Source organism: Salvia miltiorrhiza, chromosome 1 (assembly GCF_028751815.1).
Source record: "Salvia miltiorrhiza cultivar Shanhuang (shh) chromosome 1, IMPLAD_Smil_shh, whole genome shotgun sequence".
Taxonomy (NCBI): Eukaryota; Viridiplantae; Streptophyta; class Magnoliopsida; order Lamiales; family Lamiaceae; genus Salvia; species Salvia miltiorrhiza.
In genome coordinates, this window is record NC_080387.1 from 73,730,020 (window position 1) to 73,747,855 (window position 17,836).

Below are 17,836 nucleotides of genomic sequence, written 5' to 3' on the forward strand. Positions count from 1 at the left end.
AGCCCCAAAATACAAGAACAAAAAGTTCTACATGTTTATATTTGAGATGAGCATACAGTTAAAGATACAACAACGTAGCTTTAGCTACTTTTATCGCAAGTTGTAAAGAAAAAGAATGATGATTTTCTACTTCAATATCCATGTCAATGGCAGCAGCCTCTACACAAATTGTAGCCACAATCCTTTCTCCTCATCTCTCGTGGCGTCTTACCTGGCATAGACGTTCGATCAGAGCATGCGGCTGAGGCTGTCATTCTTGGGACTCGTTGTCCCTTAATCCAACACTAAACGTGTCAATCCACTAGCTCCAAACGACGTTCTATGCTAAACTCCGAGTGAAGAAGTCATTAACTGCAAGATTTGCATCTCCATGAGAGACGGCATCTTCAGGCTCCGGCATGTAGAGACTCGATACGGAAGTCTACACATATAAAAACAAAGCATTATGGTGACAAAATCAATTTAGAATTATACCAATAATCTGGTCCGAATACTAAACTAAGCATTTAATCTCTTGTATAAGGAGATGGCAATTCTATATGAAAAAGACCTAGACACAGATTTTTCTGTTTTACCTAACACGACCTTGAAAGCTAACAATAAGCAGAGAAGGAAGAGATCACGATGACCCAAGAAACTTTAAAATAACATAAAAGTAATGCTGACCTGACATACGAAAATTTCCTAAACCCTGCCAATAAGCAGAGGCACATCGCTACGTAGATATGGAAACCCCAAATATTAAACTCTTAAATAGTTAAGATTTCTATGCTGTGAATTGAAGTGAATCGTTAAACGTATGAACAAACAAAAGAACTGAGTAATCCTCTCTGAGTCTGACCAAGCAACATAGACAAGAATTACCTTTGTGTCGAGTAACATTTCCTCAGAGCCGTCTGAAATAAGGCAGGCACCATGAGCTTTTAGCCATTCCATGCACTCCTCCACTCCTTCTACTTCTTTCTCATCACTTGGTTCACTTGTAGGCATTGCACTTGAGAAGCCTAGAATCTGAGAAATATACGACACTGGGACTGTAGGACGGTATGAACGAGATATGCACTTTACAGCAGCATATCGCATTTTTTCAACATAAAGATCTGCAGTAAGAAAAGTTTTCAGATATACTATTTGTTAATGGAGGTATGGGACCAGTTGTTTCATGATTACAAGAATTCTCATTTGATTTCCATCAATTACTCACCCATAAGGAGGGTGTTAAGATTTGGTGCTGTTTTATAGAGTCTGAAAAACATCACGTAATTCCCTGATGTCACAGCACTGCGAACTGAAAGAGCATGTTTTACTGCTGTATCCGTTTTAGCATCAAGCGGTAATCTGTCAGACAAAAACATGAGCAAAACGGGAACCATGAACCCATATCTACCATGAAATAGCAGGCACAGATTATGTATACGAGGCTTACGAGCTAGTAGCCAAAACCCAAAATGAGTCCAAACTTATCAGATAAGCCAGAAATCGATATAAACAAGGAATGGTCAAACCTAGACATTGCTGACACAAGATCCCGGTTATTCTTTGAGTGTAATATAACACATAATAAATTGTATGCTGCAAATTCCATATGGCATCCTGATATTCCTTCTGCATAAAGAGTTTTCAATTGTGATTGGCACTGCACATGCAAAAAGGCAGAGATGTAGAAGGTTAAAAACCACAGTTTATATTTTTAACTAAGGGAAATAAACTGAGCTGGTATCTAAAATGAACTCAACTAACAATTACAATAACAAAAAGTTTAGGTACAACTAATTTTATAGGTTCGATTTCTAATATGTGGATCCCATCCTAGCCTACCCCTAGTTCCACCCATGTGGCCTGGAACATATGAAAGAATACGGAATATTACAGAGCAAAAGAAAAGGAACAATGAGCATCACAAGCTGGGTATGCAGGAAGTCGCAGAGCTGAAAGAGCTAACCTGATTGTACTCTGGCAAATCCCCAACTTCAATGGCCAGTCGAGCATGAGTTTCATACACCTAAAATCAAATGTCAAATATGATACTAGCTAACAGCGTAAACCAAAACATAGAATCTCATATAATCATGTCAATTTTTCTCATTGGAAATAATAACCATAAACTACTCAGCAGAATAATCAATACATGATCACATAATCAACAACTCTGAAAAAAAAATACCTTAACTGTAAGCTCATTACGTATATGTTGTACGGTAAGATCTTGCCGTATTGATTTTAACTGATCGCATTTGTAGAGGTAATTCTTTTGGGAATTTTGAACCATCTCTAAAGCTTTTTCTAACACCTCTTCAGGCCTCACCTGCATTTAGTATCCGTCTCAGAACATAAACTTCCATGAAAATATATCCTATCACATGGATTCCTTTTTCTCATAGCACAAAGAAACTGGAAGTTTACCGTTGCTGGATCAGGTGCAGAAGTAAGTCGTAGGTAGCGTTTCTCGATCTCCTGACAGGTTCCCTTAACAGTAAGGGCATCCCAATCAATATCTTCAACAGCCTTGCTCCCACTTTCGTCAAAAGTTTTGCTAAGAATTAAGGCACTAGCCCGCCTAGCATACAAATTACCAGCCCCAAGATCTTTTGCTTTTAACTTGACTTTTTCTGCTCGGGTTCCATGTCCCCTGTCAAAACGTTTCGAACGGTTTTCACGTTTTTTCTTCTCCTCTGGTGTATCAGCAAGTGTAATAGCAGCAGAATAGTATTTCGTCAGATTCTGTTCCATATCACTATCACTAGAAGTTTCACCACCATCAGCTGCGTTTAGATCTTCACCAAGACGCTGCCTCTTTGCAGGTCTAGCAGTATTCCTATTGAAATATTTCTGATCTGTAAAAGAAAATTTTGTGCCCAAACTCACCTTATTCTCTATTTTTCCACCTGAAAACTGCAAATGTATATATGAACACAGTTGGTCACTCAGACATCAAAAGAACATCACCATTTTGTGATATAGCACTCGGCTTTTCGGATATACAAGTGTAGATTATTAACAAAGGGACTATTAAATAATTGCAGCAGCCAGCTGCAATAGCAAGTTATCAGTTGGACGTCTAAACCGTTGCGCCAGTTACTTGGAAATAACCTTCTAGATTGCATTACAAATCAAGTAAAATTTTCCAATAAATCGATTAATCTCTACAAGCTAGGAGTTCTAAGAAGTTGCACCCTGCTAGATTTATGTAAGAAAATTGTCGGAGCTATATGCAGATGCGATCCAACAACACCTGCAATTCGTGCATTCAAACAAAAATTGCAAACAAAAGACGGGCACAACTAATTTCTCATGAATACCTGCTTGTTATTCCAAGCACCATATTTTGGAGTTCCGAAGGACATACTAGAAGTTTTATTATCAGCCACCTTTTCCTCTGAAATGGGCTCCCATCTACTTTTGACACGACGACTAGGACTCTTAACTTTTTGTGTTGCAGAAGTCAGTACTGGAAATTCAGTATCACTGCAGAGACACATTAAGAGGGAGATGTTACTCAATCTCACAGCAACTAAGAAACATTGCGTGGGACTGAAAGAAACATACTACTTGTCAACTGCATCAGTATTCGGAATGGGGAATAGAGGCTCAATGTCCCAATCTCTCGTGTAAAGTGTACCATCAGCTGTTGCTTTCGTTATAACCTAGATGATTGCATGAGTAGCAAACTGTTATATTGAAGAATGAACTTATTATGTTTTAATACAACACGACAATCGACGATATATTTAAGCAGAATATTGAAGGCAACTACCAAATATAGCCAGAGCTTGAGCGGGAACTGTTCCAAACATGATCATTAAATCATAATCAGTATCACAGATTTATCAACATTAAAATTCCAAACTGCAATTTCCCCAGGCATCAGTTAAAAGTTCCACTATTACAATCGTCCAGTCAAACTCACATTAAAGGTAATTTATGAAGTGCCAGGTGCAATCTCAATCTAGTAAGCTCACATATCATACCCAGTAACATGAGACTAACTTATAAAGGATAAAGCAACTGAAAGTAGATCTCATACAAAATGTGGAACTTATGGAAAAGATTGGCGGGGCGCCAAATGAGCTGGAAACTTTGGCATCAGATTGTTACATACAAACATTAACATTCAGACCAAACAGCATAGGTTAGTAGATCTCATACAAAATGTGGAACTTATGGAAAAGATTGGCGGGGTGCCAAATGAGCTGGAAACTTTGGCATCAGATTGTCACATACAAACATTAACATTCAGACCAAACAGCATAGGTTACCTACTAAGCATTGTATAGATTCTCTATGAACTATGGCAAATCCTAAAATATGAAAAAGCCATAACTTAGATCCCTTTATCACAAAAAAAAGTTCTGTATTCCTAATAGTTTGAACATCAAGAAATAATATCTTGCGTTACCCACTCAAGCTGCCCTACTAAAAGCAGTTCATTGTGATACATCTGAATAACAAAATAATACAACTCCAGACTATATTGAGAGAGAGTCATGAATGGGGGAAAGAATACGCAAAATCAAATTTCTTAAACCATGCTGAAGTGAGAAAATGAAAGTAGAAAATGATCTAATTGTACAAGTTACACAGGCTGAAAATATATTTCATAGGAACATAACGAATCACATGAATGGGTTAGTAAAAGCCACCAAATAAAAATAAGTGGTTGACATAATTATCTTCTATTCGTTATAACTTCAAATCGGTGCATTTAAACAGAGCATTCCATACCATGCATAATTTTGATATGTATCAATTCAAACCTTATCGGAAGACAAATACTCCGTCCGTCCCATTATAAATGTCTCACTTACCATAAGGGGACGTCCCATTACAAATGTCCCATTCGTTTTTTGGCAAAATATTCTCTCTATACGTAACCTAATATTTAAATAATTTCCACCAACCCACTTTATCTACTAATTACACATTTCTTAATCTCCATGCCCAAGAGTAATGGGACAGAGGGAGTAATTTGTAAGAAGAAGTGGCTCCTAGTTACTTTATTTGTGGTGTTTCCATCATTCAAAAGGATATTTTGTCCAGTTCCATATCATTGTTGCAAAGTAAGATCTAGTCATCATTGGCATACCTCCTTCATGATAGCTTGGCAAGCTGCCTTTTGTCTATCATTTTTGCAACGAGCTAAAGCCCTCTCAACATAGCCCCGCAATGAGTTTGGAAACACAGCAGGCTGCAAAAGGAAACACAATAAATTCAGAACAAAATTATTTGGCAAACATTCTTTATTCAATCAATCACAAATATGATGACATCCTATATATGCAGAATCGAGGAGTTTAAAATAAATCAGAATCATATTCTTCTGAATGTTTGCAAAAACATCCAAAAAAATCATTTACAGCCACTTTAGCCAATGTTTTTTACTCACATTCTTCTGAATTAATCCATTGACACCATAAACACAACGTTACTTAAAATTAAGAGGGTTAAAATCCACTTTTCACATCCAATAAACTCTATACATTGGTTATAGCAGGTAATATTTGATTTCTAATTGTGATAAAATAAAAAATAAAGGGCTATGTTAATGGAAATGGGAGATGGCTGAACAAAATTAAGAGATTACACGTAGTAAATTGTGCTAACCTTGAGCCCATCAGCTTCCTCTTGTGGCACAACTTTTTCATTTGGCTGCTGCGTTGCAACACTGATATAGGCTGGCTTTACAGCTGTAGTAGTTGCAGGGTTATCTTTGTTGGGTTTTGATACACTCATGGAGAGGTTTGGAGCAATTCTTGGATTGGTTGGTATTTGCAATTTGCTTGTCTTCCGTGAATCTAAAGGCTCGGGAGGTGGAGGAAGAGTTTGGAAGGATGTTTGATGACTCTGAGAAACCTGGTATGAAGCTGGATATGAAGCTGGATATGGTGATGTAGACACTTGAGAATATGTAGAGTTCTGTTGATTTTGAAAATTTTCATATGCAGAGATTACTTCAGGTGGCTTTTGAGCATGTGGTTGTAAAAAGTTTGATGGGTCATTCTGAAAAGCAGGAGTCCCATGTTTCCAGTAACCATCAGATGTACTTTCACTAACTGCCACAGGCTGACAACAAAACCACAATATGAGCTCGGATTCTGATGCCAACTATAATCGGAAGGTATTTGGCAAGGCTTACCAACATATCATAAATGTACTAAATCAAGGATTAAAACAGCAAAGCAGCCTTCATATAGAAGGAACAATAATCACAAAAATAACTGAGCAAACTTAAAACTGTTTTGCAATATAACTTCACATCTTCAAAATTATGAGCAAGGATCAGATGTTGCAAAAAAATGAAATTTTCAACAAGACTCATGTTACCTAATAAATTGTCCAAAATGCCTTGAATTATATAAGTAGAATGATATTCATTAACATATCCATGTTAATTAGAACAATATTATAAAAGCCTAAATTTTGAATTATTTTACAAATACTTCTATAATTCACAAAAAAATATTTAAAATATTTCCACCAATGGAACAATATGTTGAAGATTCAAGAGCAATGGGTATAATGGACAAATCAACCAAATGTTTAATACATCTAATTATGGAAGTTGGTAGAAAGAATGTGAAATCTATTTCTCAATGGGGTTTTTACTTTCAACATAAGGGATCTTATGGAAAACACACGGGATATATTGGCATTCCCTCTTTCTGTATCCACAAAAATAAATATTGCATGGATGTATATTTGAAGCCCCACTTTCCCTTTATTACTTTCTTTTGCAGGAGGTGACTACCAGAAAACACCACCAAACACAGTAGCAGCTTCTTGCAGGACTTATGGGAACCCTAGACCTGCTAAAAGGAAACCTCCAATCTTGCCACTTTCTGAACGCAGGAAATAAATCAAAGTGAATAACTTATACTAAGTAGCTATATCTAGGTCAAAACAAATATGTTACTTATTCAGAGAAATATATATATGTTCATATTGGGTGGGGGGGATGAACAGTGGTTCTTCCTTTAAATCTACCTGTTTGCTTTAAAGGATTGCCCGCGTAGTTATTTAACACTATTGAGATAATAAACTCTCTGGCCAGTGGCCACAAAAGTACTTCATGATTCTCTGCACTAAGTTGCGAAGACAACCTTAGTGTAACAGATATTGATTTCATTGAAATCTTCCTTGAATCTCAGGAACTCTTACAAGATACATCTGAATGCCTTCATCTAAACTCTCAAAGACAGATCACTTATGCAGCATTTTATATTTCACAAGAGCCATTCTCTTGAATATACCCACTATTTTGCCACTTTGCATAAATCCATTTAAAAAATATATTCATCTGACACAATCCTGCAATGTTTGTAATAGTATCTACATTTTGGTTCTATATGTTTGCAAATGCAATATACTTTTGTGTTTGCTGAGATATTAACAATATGAAAAGCATTTAAATTAATATACCCACTTTTTTGCTGATCTTCCACTTCCAGCGTGAATCCATTTTAAAGATATAGTCATCAGATAAGTCTTACAGATGTTTACTATCATCATTCTGGTCTAATATGTTTGGAAAGGCAATATAATTTTTTCGCAGCTAAGCTACCAAGAAATATCTGAGAAGATAATAACAAGCAATTGAGACAACCAAACCTGCACAGAAGTTAATTCAGATGAAGTAGATTCTGGTCTCCATGAAGGGGTGTAAGCTGCAGGTATCTGGTTGTTTGAAGCTGTATATCCAATGTTTCCACTAGGGGTGGAGCTGTTAACACTAGATGAAGCAGGGACTGGTATGTTCTCTGTCCCAGGAGCACAGCTGACCTCCGTTTGAGTTTGATTGTAATAATCCTGCCACTGTTTATACTGTTGTTGATATTGGGCAGTTGCAACTGAAGAACTATAGGCTGAATTGGAGTCCTGACTATAGTTCGGATACTGATGAGAACCGTATGACGCATATTGCCCTCCCTGCCACAAGTTGGTCTGGGTACCATATGTGCCACTCGTGTAACTTCCGGACGTCTGATAATCACCAGGATTGTAATAAGTGCTTGAGTAACTTGCGGGTCCAGCATAAGACCCTGTATTTTGAAATGAGGAAAGAGGCTGATGAGGAGCACCTGTGTTTTGGTAAGCTCCTATATGATGGGGATAAGACTGATTAGGCTGCTGCTGATACTGATTGGTTTGTGGTTGGTACTGACTGGATTGCTGTTGATACTGATCGGGTTGCTGCTGATACTGATTGGGTTGCTGCTGATACTGACTGGGTTGCTGCTGATACTGATTGGGTTGCTGCTGATACTGACTGGATTGTTGCTGATACTGATTGTAGTAAGCCGCATAACCCGGGCTGTTATATCCGTAGGGATCAGCATTAGGATAGGTAGCATAACCACTATAACCTTGTGCCACATTTGTAGACCCTGAACTTGATGTCGAGACACTAGACACCATATTTGCTCCATCTTGAACATTATCCACGGCCGCCTCCAGTGGTTGATCATGACTGTAGCCAGAATTAGAGACAGCTCCATTCTCCCTCAAGTTATGATTCTCCTCTTGTGCAGTCCATGATGCAACAGCACAGTTAGGAGAGAAATAAGATGTAGGAGCTTGGGGCTGATCAATTGTTTGATTCTTCTGATCATTGAAAAGAAGAAATCAATTATTCAAATGAACCCAAAAAAAAGCTCTAGGAAAAGGTTAATGGTACTTCTAAGAACAGAAATCTATTATCTACAACATAAAAGAAAATAAGAACTTTTGGACCTAGATGATGGAAGGTGCAAATGTGCAATAACCTTTTAAGAATAACAAAAGCAGATTACGATAAGCACTTATTAGACAACGGGGAGTCATCAAACATAGCTAGTATCTTCTGAGATGAAACAATATCTAATGAGTCGAGTACTTTGACTACAAATTAAAGCATTTTGTCAATGAGAAGCTCAGACTCATAAAACTTTGCAAAATTATAGGGCAGTAAAATGGGTCATAATTGGTCAACCAGGACCTGTTAAATATTATTGAAACTAACTTTTGCAACAGAAACTGACTAAAGTGTTCACAATTAGGGTCAGAACGACATGCTTAGTTCTAGATTTGCAAGCGGTGAAGGTTCCTAATTCCTAACAAATGATTATTACTTCATGACTGGTTCAATTCACAGCTCAAATAAGTAGCTTCTTTAGAACATAGAAAAGAGAAGGGGAATTCTATGTCAGAAACTTATCCATTCAGCAATTATATCATCAGCTTGCAGATTTTCTTTTCATATTCTTGATTAAGAGAATATATGCAATTTCCAGAGTAATATAATAGAGTTTCTTATCATTCTAATAAAGAAATCAGAATATTAAGAAGAAATTTCCAACTTGTTAGCTTCTTTTTAAAGAAAAAACAATATCTATCAATTCTGGTCCAGAACTTGAATTTCATATACTTCAAATCGAGGATACGCACAGAGTTATGTTCTTCTTTGGCATTCAACTGCTTTAAGATCGTTAACTCCATATGCTCATGTCATAATAGCAGAATGATGCTCAAAATGTGAAAAAGGTAATAATTGAAAGACTTTATATATCAGTTAGTAACAAGTAGCAGAGCTAAGAAATCTATTTCACATACATGGTTGGGATTCATCTACACTTGCAAGAAGAGGTGTGATTATTAGAAAATCACTAATGCCTAACCTATCGAGGAACAATTAGGTGCCACCGTCACACAATCAAATACTGATCCTACTATGAATATTCACAACACACATGTATGTCAATACAAGTCCATAACCATTGAGAAGAGTAATTACCTCAACAGGAGCAACAGTTTCCGTGTTTTCTCCTTGGTTCATCATCACCACATTCAAAAAACCTAAACAAAATTAAACGGAAAACAGCATCAAACACGGTTTCCCACAACATGAAACGCATAAAACACAAAACCCTAATCAAATCCGCCTTCGAACACACAAACCTCGAAAACCCAATTGCTTTTCCAATCACACTCCGCAATGAGGAACACGTGTTTCTCTTCGAGCTGAAAGCGAACACAGAGATCAAACGGAGCCAAGAGAAAACTTTTTTTTTTTTGAAAGAGGTGAAGCAAAGTGTATTGGGCGCGAATGGAATTTGATAATTTGTTGACTTGGTAAATCAGAGTTAATGATTAGCGAATGGGTATTGCGAATCAAGAATATATGTCGGCATCAATTGATCTGCAAATCCGCGTTTGCAGGAAAAACAAGCCGGCGAGGAGGTGGGTGGGGGTGGGGGTGGGGGTGGGGTGGGGTGAGGGTAGAGATCGGTAGGGGGTGTTTGGATGGCTCGAGGAAGGGGAAGACGGTTTAGTTAATTTTGAATCATAGTCACGTTGAATACTTGAATTTCATATAATTATTGACTATTGACAACTTTCAATTTTCCATTAATCAAGGATTTGAAAGACATACGACTCTAGCTTCATTTCATTTTGATAATTCACATTATTTCTTTACACATATTAAATTATAGTGTATATTATTTGATAAATATAATTTATATATAATTATTTTATTTTACCTTTATTTATTGTTTTACATAGATATATGAATAGCTTCATTTCATTTTGATAATTCACATTATCCCTTCACACATTTTTTTTTTTTTTTGAGGAAGAAGAAGAGCTATATTAATTCAAATCGGAAAGAGCAATATTCGAAAGCCAGATTGGGAAACCTGACTTCCAAATCATTATATCAGATAAAGACAAAGCTAGTCTAGCAAGTTCATGAGCGGCTCTATTAGCCTCACGACGAACATGTAAGAAATCCAACACCACCGTCTCGCGAGCATGAGCAAAGGCCTCATGCAAATCGTCACACAAAGAATCGGAACCATGGTAAGTATCATGGAGCAGATGGATCGCCAAGAGAGAGTCCGAGAACAGAACCACGGGACCCAAATCTAACGACAAACTCACTCCCACCGCGACAAGCATAGCATGCAGCTCGCCAAGCAACACTGTCTTAGTAAAACCAATGGGCTGAGCTCCCGCCGCAACAATCTCTCCTCTATCGTTTCGAAAGATGAAACCCACTCCCAAACTGCAGCCATTCTCCTGGTACACCACATCAACGTCCAGCCTTAGCACGTTCCTCGGCGGAGGATACCAGAAATCCACTCCCTTAGCAGGAAGAACACGCCCCTCAATAGCTAGATGCTCTTTAGTTTTCTGAAAATACCCCAGCAGCCTGCTACTCTCCCTCACGTCCACCATCCCACGATGTTGCTTGTCACCATGTTTTTCACAACACAACAGCCTCCAAATCATCCAAAGCATATAAAACCACTCTGCCAAACGCTCACCACCACCCTTATCCCTTCACACATATTAAAATGTAGAATATATTATTTGAAATAATTTTATATATTATCTTTAAAAAATTAAACTACATTCTCTATATAATGAATCATGATGTCTTAGTTTGGAGATAATAATTTATAACTAAAGTACATCATTTTTTCGGTGACGAGTATAGTTCATTAGCAACATCGTAGTATTTTAAAGAAATTGTATAATCTCTTACGTCATAAATAATAAAAATATGGCAAGATTGAGATACTTCAAAGCGCTTTGCAAGCCAAAAAAAATACTTTGACAATTATTTGCCGACTATTATCGAATAGTTCGTGAGCGTCTTGATTTATGGGTTTTCTCTCATCTTGATTGCCATAATTATTGATTTTATATCTCAAACACGATATAAATCGGTATTCGAATTTGCATACACCATTTGAAGTATACCCAATGTTCGGATTCAACCAAAAAAAAAAAAGACACCCAATGTTTGAAAGGATGGATTGCCAAAAACTATCAAATCATATTCAATATATGATTTTCTTGATTTAAAAATGGATGGATAACATAAAGTCTTTGTCAATTTTTATATCCTACCTAAAAAAGTTGGATGTTATTTATCACTACAATCTTTCTCATTCATGCATCAAACCAAACACCGAATAAATCTATTAATTTTATCATATTCGGTATATTTTTACTCCATTATATATCCATCACATTATAAATCCTCAAAATAAAGAAACTATCAAAACAACATCGCAATTATTTGGAAATTCAGCTTGCTAAGATTGGATATAACCTTCAAAGAAAATTTACCAAAACTCGAAACATAATGAAGTGTAAGAATGAATCAAACCTAGAAAGTGAGATCTTCATTCATCGTTCAAAAAATAGAGGCAAAGTGGCCTGAACGGAATAACTCGACGAGCCAATACGGTCGGCCCGAAATCAAGTGAGTGGCTACTATGGATGTTAGCGGAACCAAAAATCGATGAGTTGACCCGAATATACCAGAAAAGAAGGTTGGGGCTGATAAATTATAGCCCGAAAAAGATTCAACCCAATTGACCCGAACACAATAGTCTGATAGCCCGATTGACATCCGTAGTTGCATCCACAATATTTGTGCGATCACACGCGCACATACGTGTAGAAACGTAGGTGAGAACATACCACAAACAAGCCAACCAGCAAGAGACGAGGGCAAAGACAGGCTTCAATGGATGTACCCCAAAACTCAAGCATCTAAAGATTAACTATCAAATAGCAAAATAACAAACTCAATGCTTACTTTCTTTTCTTTAGCCAATTTCCAAGCAACAAGAAGTAATCTATTGCCAAGGTTCTGCTTATGTACATGTGTTCAACAGAAATTCATGTATAGAAAATCGACATTAACACGCCTGAACAAAAGAAACAGATGTGCCATATACAGATATGAAAGCATAGAAATGAGCTCTAGACCTTATTTTATGAGATGTATGCTTTCACCACTTTAGTGTAGTCGCAAACATAACCCGTCCTCGGACAAGTGATTTTCCCATTGTTTTGCTTTGCCATGTCCTCAAGAGCCTGTACAACAGAAGGCAAATATTAGAATGTTCTCTAGAAGTTTATAAAAATAGCCCGACTATCTGAAACCGACAGCAGACCTTCGTGCTGTAAACATAGCCATTTGGCAAGACAAGAGGTGGATTCTCAGTGTCCATTAGCTCTTTAGTAATGTAACAAACAAGTTTCGAGTGATGCTGCTTTGAATATGGAAGTGGCTGCGCTAATTTGCGGAATGCCTCCTGCGATAGAGGATCCTCCTTTGTGCAATCATCTTCGTAACAGAATCTAAGCCAAGTCAAGGCCAAAAGCAAGACACATATTGAAACTACCCATTCAAACTTATTTTGTGCCGTTCAAGAAGAGACAGCAGGACTAGAATCAAGAGGGGAAGATTGTTTTCAGTCGTTAGGATCATCATTCAGAAAGTTTAGCATATTCAAACTAGAATATATGGAAAGCATGCAGGCAATTGCAAAGTAAGGATACGGGGTCTTCAATGCAGATAAGCCAGCTTGTAGATATATGTTCAACAAAGGCTCAAGAGTCATGCCATATAATTTACAGAATTCTTGCTTAAACTGGTCAGCCAAAAAATCCCACTGCTTTTCTTCGAATAAGACCTGAAAGACAGCAATGAAGGTCAAATTCTAGTTCAGTAAGTTAGAGATACTTATCCGATAACAAAAAATGGTCGGACCTTGTAAAACAGACAGTCAGTGTTACTTCTGAAAGCAAGGGTTGCCATAACACGCTGCAATTCTTTCATATGTGTAGCTCCCCAAGGTGCTAAATACTTTCGAGCATAAGATATAGCTCGCATATTGTTATCAGCTCTTACCAACTCAATGAATTCTTGCAGTCTCAACTGGAACTCAAATTTGCTCTGCATCAGGCATTCAAGGTCAAGTGCGTGTAAATTGCCACAGATTATCAAGTGCAAAGAATACTGAAACTGTACTACCACACAAGTTGATATTAAAATCTAAAGAATATTCCATAGGTAACACGCAGAACCTCTACCATTTATTTAAACTCTTTGTTTGAAGGATTAAGTTATAAGAAAAATTAATGTCAAGTCAACTTCTTTCAAGGGGTAGTGTATCAGTCTGCTTAAGAAATGCACTACCTCCCATCAGTGCTCTGCCACAGTGATAAGTTCTAGCAAGCATTTAGTTCATCAATAACTCATTAGGACTTTTGCAGAGAACCGGACTTCTGAACCGACATATTATAAATAAGAACTTTTAATCCAAGTCAACATGATAACATGCTTCGTTTTGCCAGGTATTAATAATACATCCCTTCCAACTAAGAGATTTATTTTGCTATAAGAAAAGAAAGAAAGTGGAGAAGACGGGTGGAACATAAGTTACCTTTGACTTCTTTAGCCTAGACTTGTTGTCAGCACACCAGGCTAGAGCAGGGCCAACCTCCTTCTTTTGAAGAGCATCAATAACCTTTTTAGCTTCAAGAAACACATCTATATCAACAAGATCCTGCAAAGACGGAAAAAAACGCCATCTGAATGTCATCCTGTCATGTGAATTAGAGGCTTAGAATAATTACATGCAGGAGCAGTACAAGGAGTTGATGAGCATCAAGGAAATAACTGGACAAAACTCACAAACTGCATCTGCTATTTTCCCTACCAGAACAAGTAATCAAAGCCAAATCATCATAATATGCTGGGATTTTTCTATTTTATAAATTACATTTATATGCTTCTTAGCCAACGCCAGGTGCCAGAGCGTAAATCATCTCTCATCTCCCCACGATCAATGAAAGGTGAGGATCAGTCAGAAAAAAATAAGTTGACAAAGGTATGGCAACCAAGTCATTCATCTGATTGGGAGAAAACAATAGCATATGTCAACCACCTCAAGGATAACACGAGATGATGGAAATCACCTGAATGTTGCTGCTCTCCGCAAGCTTTACAGCTGTGTCATAATATGACATCCGCAGCATGTAATCAACAAGTATCCTCTTCAGCCGGGTGCTATTCCACTCCGACATATTTTCCAGTTCTGCAGATTCTAGATGTTCCAGCCGAGCCCGACATTTTTGTGCTTGCAGGTGCTCTGTTCGACTTCCCTCTTCCAACTGACTCATCAACCAGAAACTCGTGTAAACGGCTGATTGCCGAAATGAATCAAAATTACTCTCAATTTAATACGTTTCACCAAGTATCCCAACTATAATCACTGAAATTTAATGATTTTGATACTAATGTATGTATTATTAACCTATACAATGGCAATCTCAAGCTACCACGGATACAATGACACAGAAAACAAAAACTCGAAATCCAAAATTAACCTTTTCTTGCGCATGTCATTTGATCAATCTAATCTAAAAACCAACATCAAACCCTCGAATTTCTCTCATGAAATTCAATTTGTTAATCAATTAGAAACTGAAGAATTCTTCTTCGGCAACTGTATTGTCCTTTCTTCATCTCAATAACCAACGGTTTCTGTGTTTATATATCAATCCACAATTTCCCTAAACGCAACCAAATTCGAAACAAGCATTTGCGAGTTTAGAGAAAACGAATCACGCATAAAATTCAGAGGAATATACTTTTCTTTTGAGGCCCTGCAGTCGAGAGACGAGAGAACTGAGTTGATCAACAGCTTCGTCTCGCGACAGGTCGGATTCGGCGGCGTCGGAGACTCCGGAAATGACGGCGGAGACCTCTTTCTCAACGGCGCGGTGGTTGGAGCGGATCGTCTTTTTGTAATGTTCGAAGGGCACGCGGAGCAACTGATGCTCCAGTTTGAGGGACTCCGCCAGCTTCCCGAATTTAGACGGCGGCGCCGCGGCGACCGCCGCCGCGACGATGGAGTTGCCGTTTGGGAGCTGCGCATCCACCTCCATCGGCGACGACGACATTTTTGCTTTTTGTTTTTTTTATTAATTTAATTTTTAATTTAATAAGTGGAGTGGGATCAGATGCGTCGAGACAGCACCAATTTTTTCTTATATCGCAACTACAAAGCAGCAGTCCCAAACGGTGTCGTTTTTGGAGTTGCTTCGATGCTTTCAAACTAATACTACACCACTATGTAGCTTGCAAATAAAAATACTACACCACTATGTAAAGTTGAGTAATTATGTCATGTGAATTTGATTACTATATGAAAAAAAAAGAGAAATCAAGTTTTATGATTTAGTGGTATTTTTTTCCTTTATCATAATGAGTTATCTAGTGTGTTGTGTTTGTGTTCTTCTCGTATCCAATTATGAGATTTATTGTGTGGTATAGTATTTGTGTCTACCATTGTGCAAATCATATCGTGTTTGCGTTTCTGTCAAATCGTGTTCATCTTTGTACAAATCGTGCTGTGTTCGTATTTCCATCGAGCAAGTAATTAACATATTGTGTTCATATTTGATCTTATACTATCGTTATAGTGTCAATACGATAACGATTCGATGCGCACAAATTGTCAGCCCTACTCAGAAGCCGTACCCATATTTAATTTTATAATATCATATCGTGTCAATACAATAATTTTATAATACGACAATCGCATATTTTTATTTTATTTTATTCTTTTAAACCTAAATAGCAAGAAAATTGTCTTTTATCATTCTCATACTCAAAGTTAAGAAAATATAACCCCCACCGGAGATTTTTTATGCGTCCGTCCACGGCCCTACCGTCAAATCCTCAAGCGTAAAGATCGAGTTTTCCGGGGCAATATTACCGGCGGGGGCCACCGGACTCCAACAGATTCTTGTATCTATTCTTCTCCTCAAAGCTAGACTCACAATTCAGCAGCTACACCTTAAATTACTGATAACCTCTATCAGAAATTATGAAACCTTACATCTCCAGATATGAAAGTTCAACAACAAAATTTAAGAAATGCTTAATATATTGAATTATGCAATGTAACAGGGATGTTTAAGAAATGCTTAATATATTGAATTATACAATGTAAACAAGGATGAAGAAATAGTGCACTAACAGAAACTGCACAACACATCTTTCTCAGGAGTGCAGCCAGAGGCGATCGTGCAGGCGCTCCTCTCCGGCCCCAAACATCTCGTCAACCCTTTCGCCGTCTCTGTAGAAATGAAACGTGGGCGTGTACCGTATGTGCTGCGTCGTCTCCGGGCATTCATCGATATCAGCATACACAAAAGATAGCTTCGAAAACTCGGTGCTCAATTGGCAGAATGCAGGGAGGATCCGACTGCAAACGCGACACCTGACAATCACAAACAACCAATCACATATCATCTCTTTCAAGCATTTCATCGAACACGTAAAAGTAAATTTCGTCTTTCAAGCATTTCATCCAACACTTCAGTGAATTTTTCGTCTTTCAAGCATTTCATCGAACACTTGTATACAATTCATCTTTCAAGCATTTTATCAAACATTTCAGTAGATTTCATCTTTCGAGCATTTCATCGAACACTCAAGTAATTCATCTTTCAAGCATTTCATCTTACAATTAAGTAAATTTCATCTTTCAAGCATTTCATCGAACATGTAAGCTACGTTACGCTAACAGAATCTCGACGCACATAATCGAAAAATTAGGCATACCATGAGGCACCGTAGTTGATAACCGTCTGCGAATCATTAGTCATCCAAATAAGAAATCAGTTCACTCTCATCCAGCAAATATGGTGCATATATGAAATAAAGGGGGAAAAACTAGGTTACGGGGGTTTTGGAGGCTTTGATTTGACGAAAGATTTCCTTCAAATTGTCGTCACTGGTGGCGGTAACGAGATTACATTTGGCATTTTTGAGCAAATCTGAGGGCGAATTGCTCTCTCCAAATTCTTGAATCTTTTCCTTCTCCATGTCTTCAATTCCTTTCTTCCTCTTCGACTCTTTAATTCCTGCAACACAGAGATAATTGGATGAGAAAATGAATATTATAACCCGATCCAATTTGTAATTGGGTCAGCTAAATCCATTTTCGATATATCATGTTGGGCCTATTTTTCATACAAATGGCTG

At 37.5% G+C, this 17,836-nt stretch overlaps 3 protein-coding genes across 5 annotated transcripts; all 3 read right to left on the minus strand.

Moving 5' to 3' along the window:
* Window positions 1-10: 10 nt before the first annotated feature.
* LOC131006064 (SAC3 family protein A) lies at window positions 11-10,240 on the minus strand. Of its 3 annotated transcripts, XM_057933205.1 has the most exons (14): window positions 9,931-10,240; window positions 9,767-9,828; window positions 7,606-8,598; window positions 5,602-6,060; window positions 5,084-5,185; window positions 3,547-3,644; window positions 3,300-3,465; window positions 2,404-2,892; window positions 2,165-2,305; window positions 1,943-2,002; window positions 1,506-1,636; window positions 1,205-1,338; window positions 865-1,100; window positions 11-421 (listed from the first exon to the last, which is right to left on the minus strand). In XM_057933205.1, exons 2-14 carry the CDS (start codon window positions 9,809-9,811, stop codon window positions 320-322), a joined length of 3,156 nt encoding a protein of 1,051 aa, XP_057789188.1. In that variant the 5' UTR covers window positions 9,812-9,828; window positions 9,931-10,240; the 3' UTR covers window positions 11-319. The 3 variants fall into 3 exon arrangements, with proteins under 3 accessions (XP_057789188.1, XP_057789186.1, XP_057789185.1); XM_057933203.1 differs by having other exon boundaries at window positions 11-1,100; window positions 7,606-8,595; window positions 9,931-10,231; XM_057933202.1 differs by having other exon boundaries at window positions 11-1,100; window positions 9,931-10,231.
* Window positions 10,241-12,567: 2,327 nt separating this feature from the next.
* LOC131006066 (protein MAEA homolog) lies at window positions 12,568-15,904 on the minus strand. The gene is made up of 7 exons (XM_057933206.1): window positions 15,433-15,904; window positions 14,758-14,952; window positions 14,223-14,345; window positions 13,547-13,732; window positions 13,336-13,469; window positions 12,948-13,134; window positions 12,568-12,867 (listed from the first exon to the last, which is right to left on the minus strand). Exons 1-7 carry the CDS (start codon window positions 15,742-15,744, stop codon window positions 12,766-12,768), a joined length of 1,239 nt encoding a protein of 412 aa, XP_057789189.1. The 5' UTR covers window positions 15,745-15,904; the 3' UTR covers window positions 12,568-12,765.
* An 811-nt stretch (window positions 15,905-16,715) lies between these two features.
* On the minus strand, window positions 16,716-17,760 carry LOC131006067 (thioredoxin-like 3-3). Its single transcript, XM_057933207.1, has 3 exons — window positions 17,534-17,760; window positions 17,414-17,439; window positions 16,716-17,069 (listed from the first exon to the last, which is right to left on the minus strand). Exons 1-3 carry the CDS (start codon window positions 17,675-17,677, stop codon window positions 16,850-16,852), a joined length of 390 nt encoding a protein of 129 aa, XP_057789190.1. The 5' UTR covers window positions 17,678-17,760; the 3' UTR covers window positions 16,716-16,849.
* Between the last annotated feature and the right edge of the window lie 76 nt (window positions 17,761-17,836).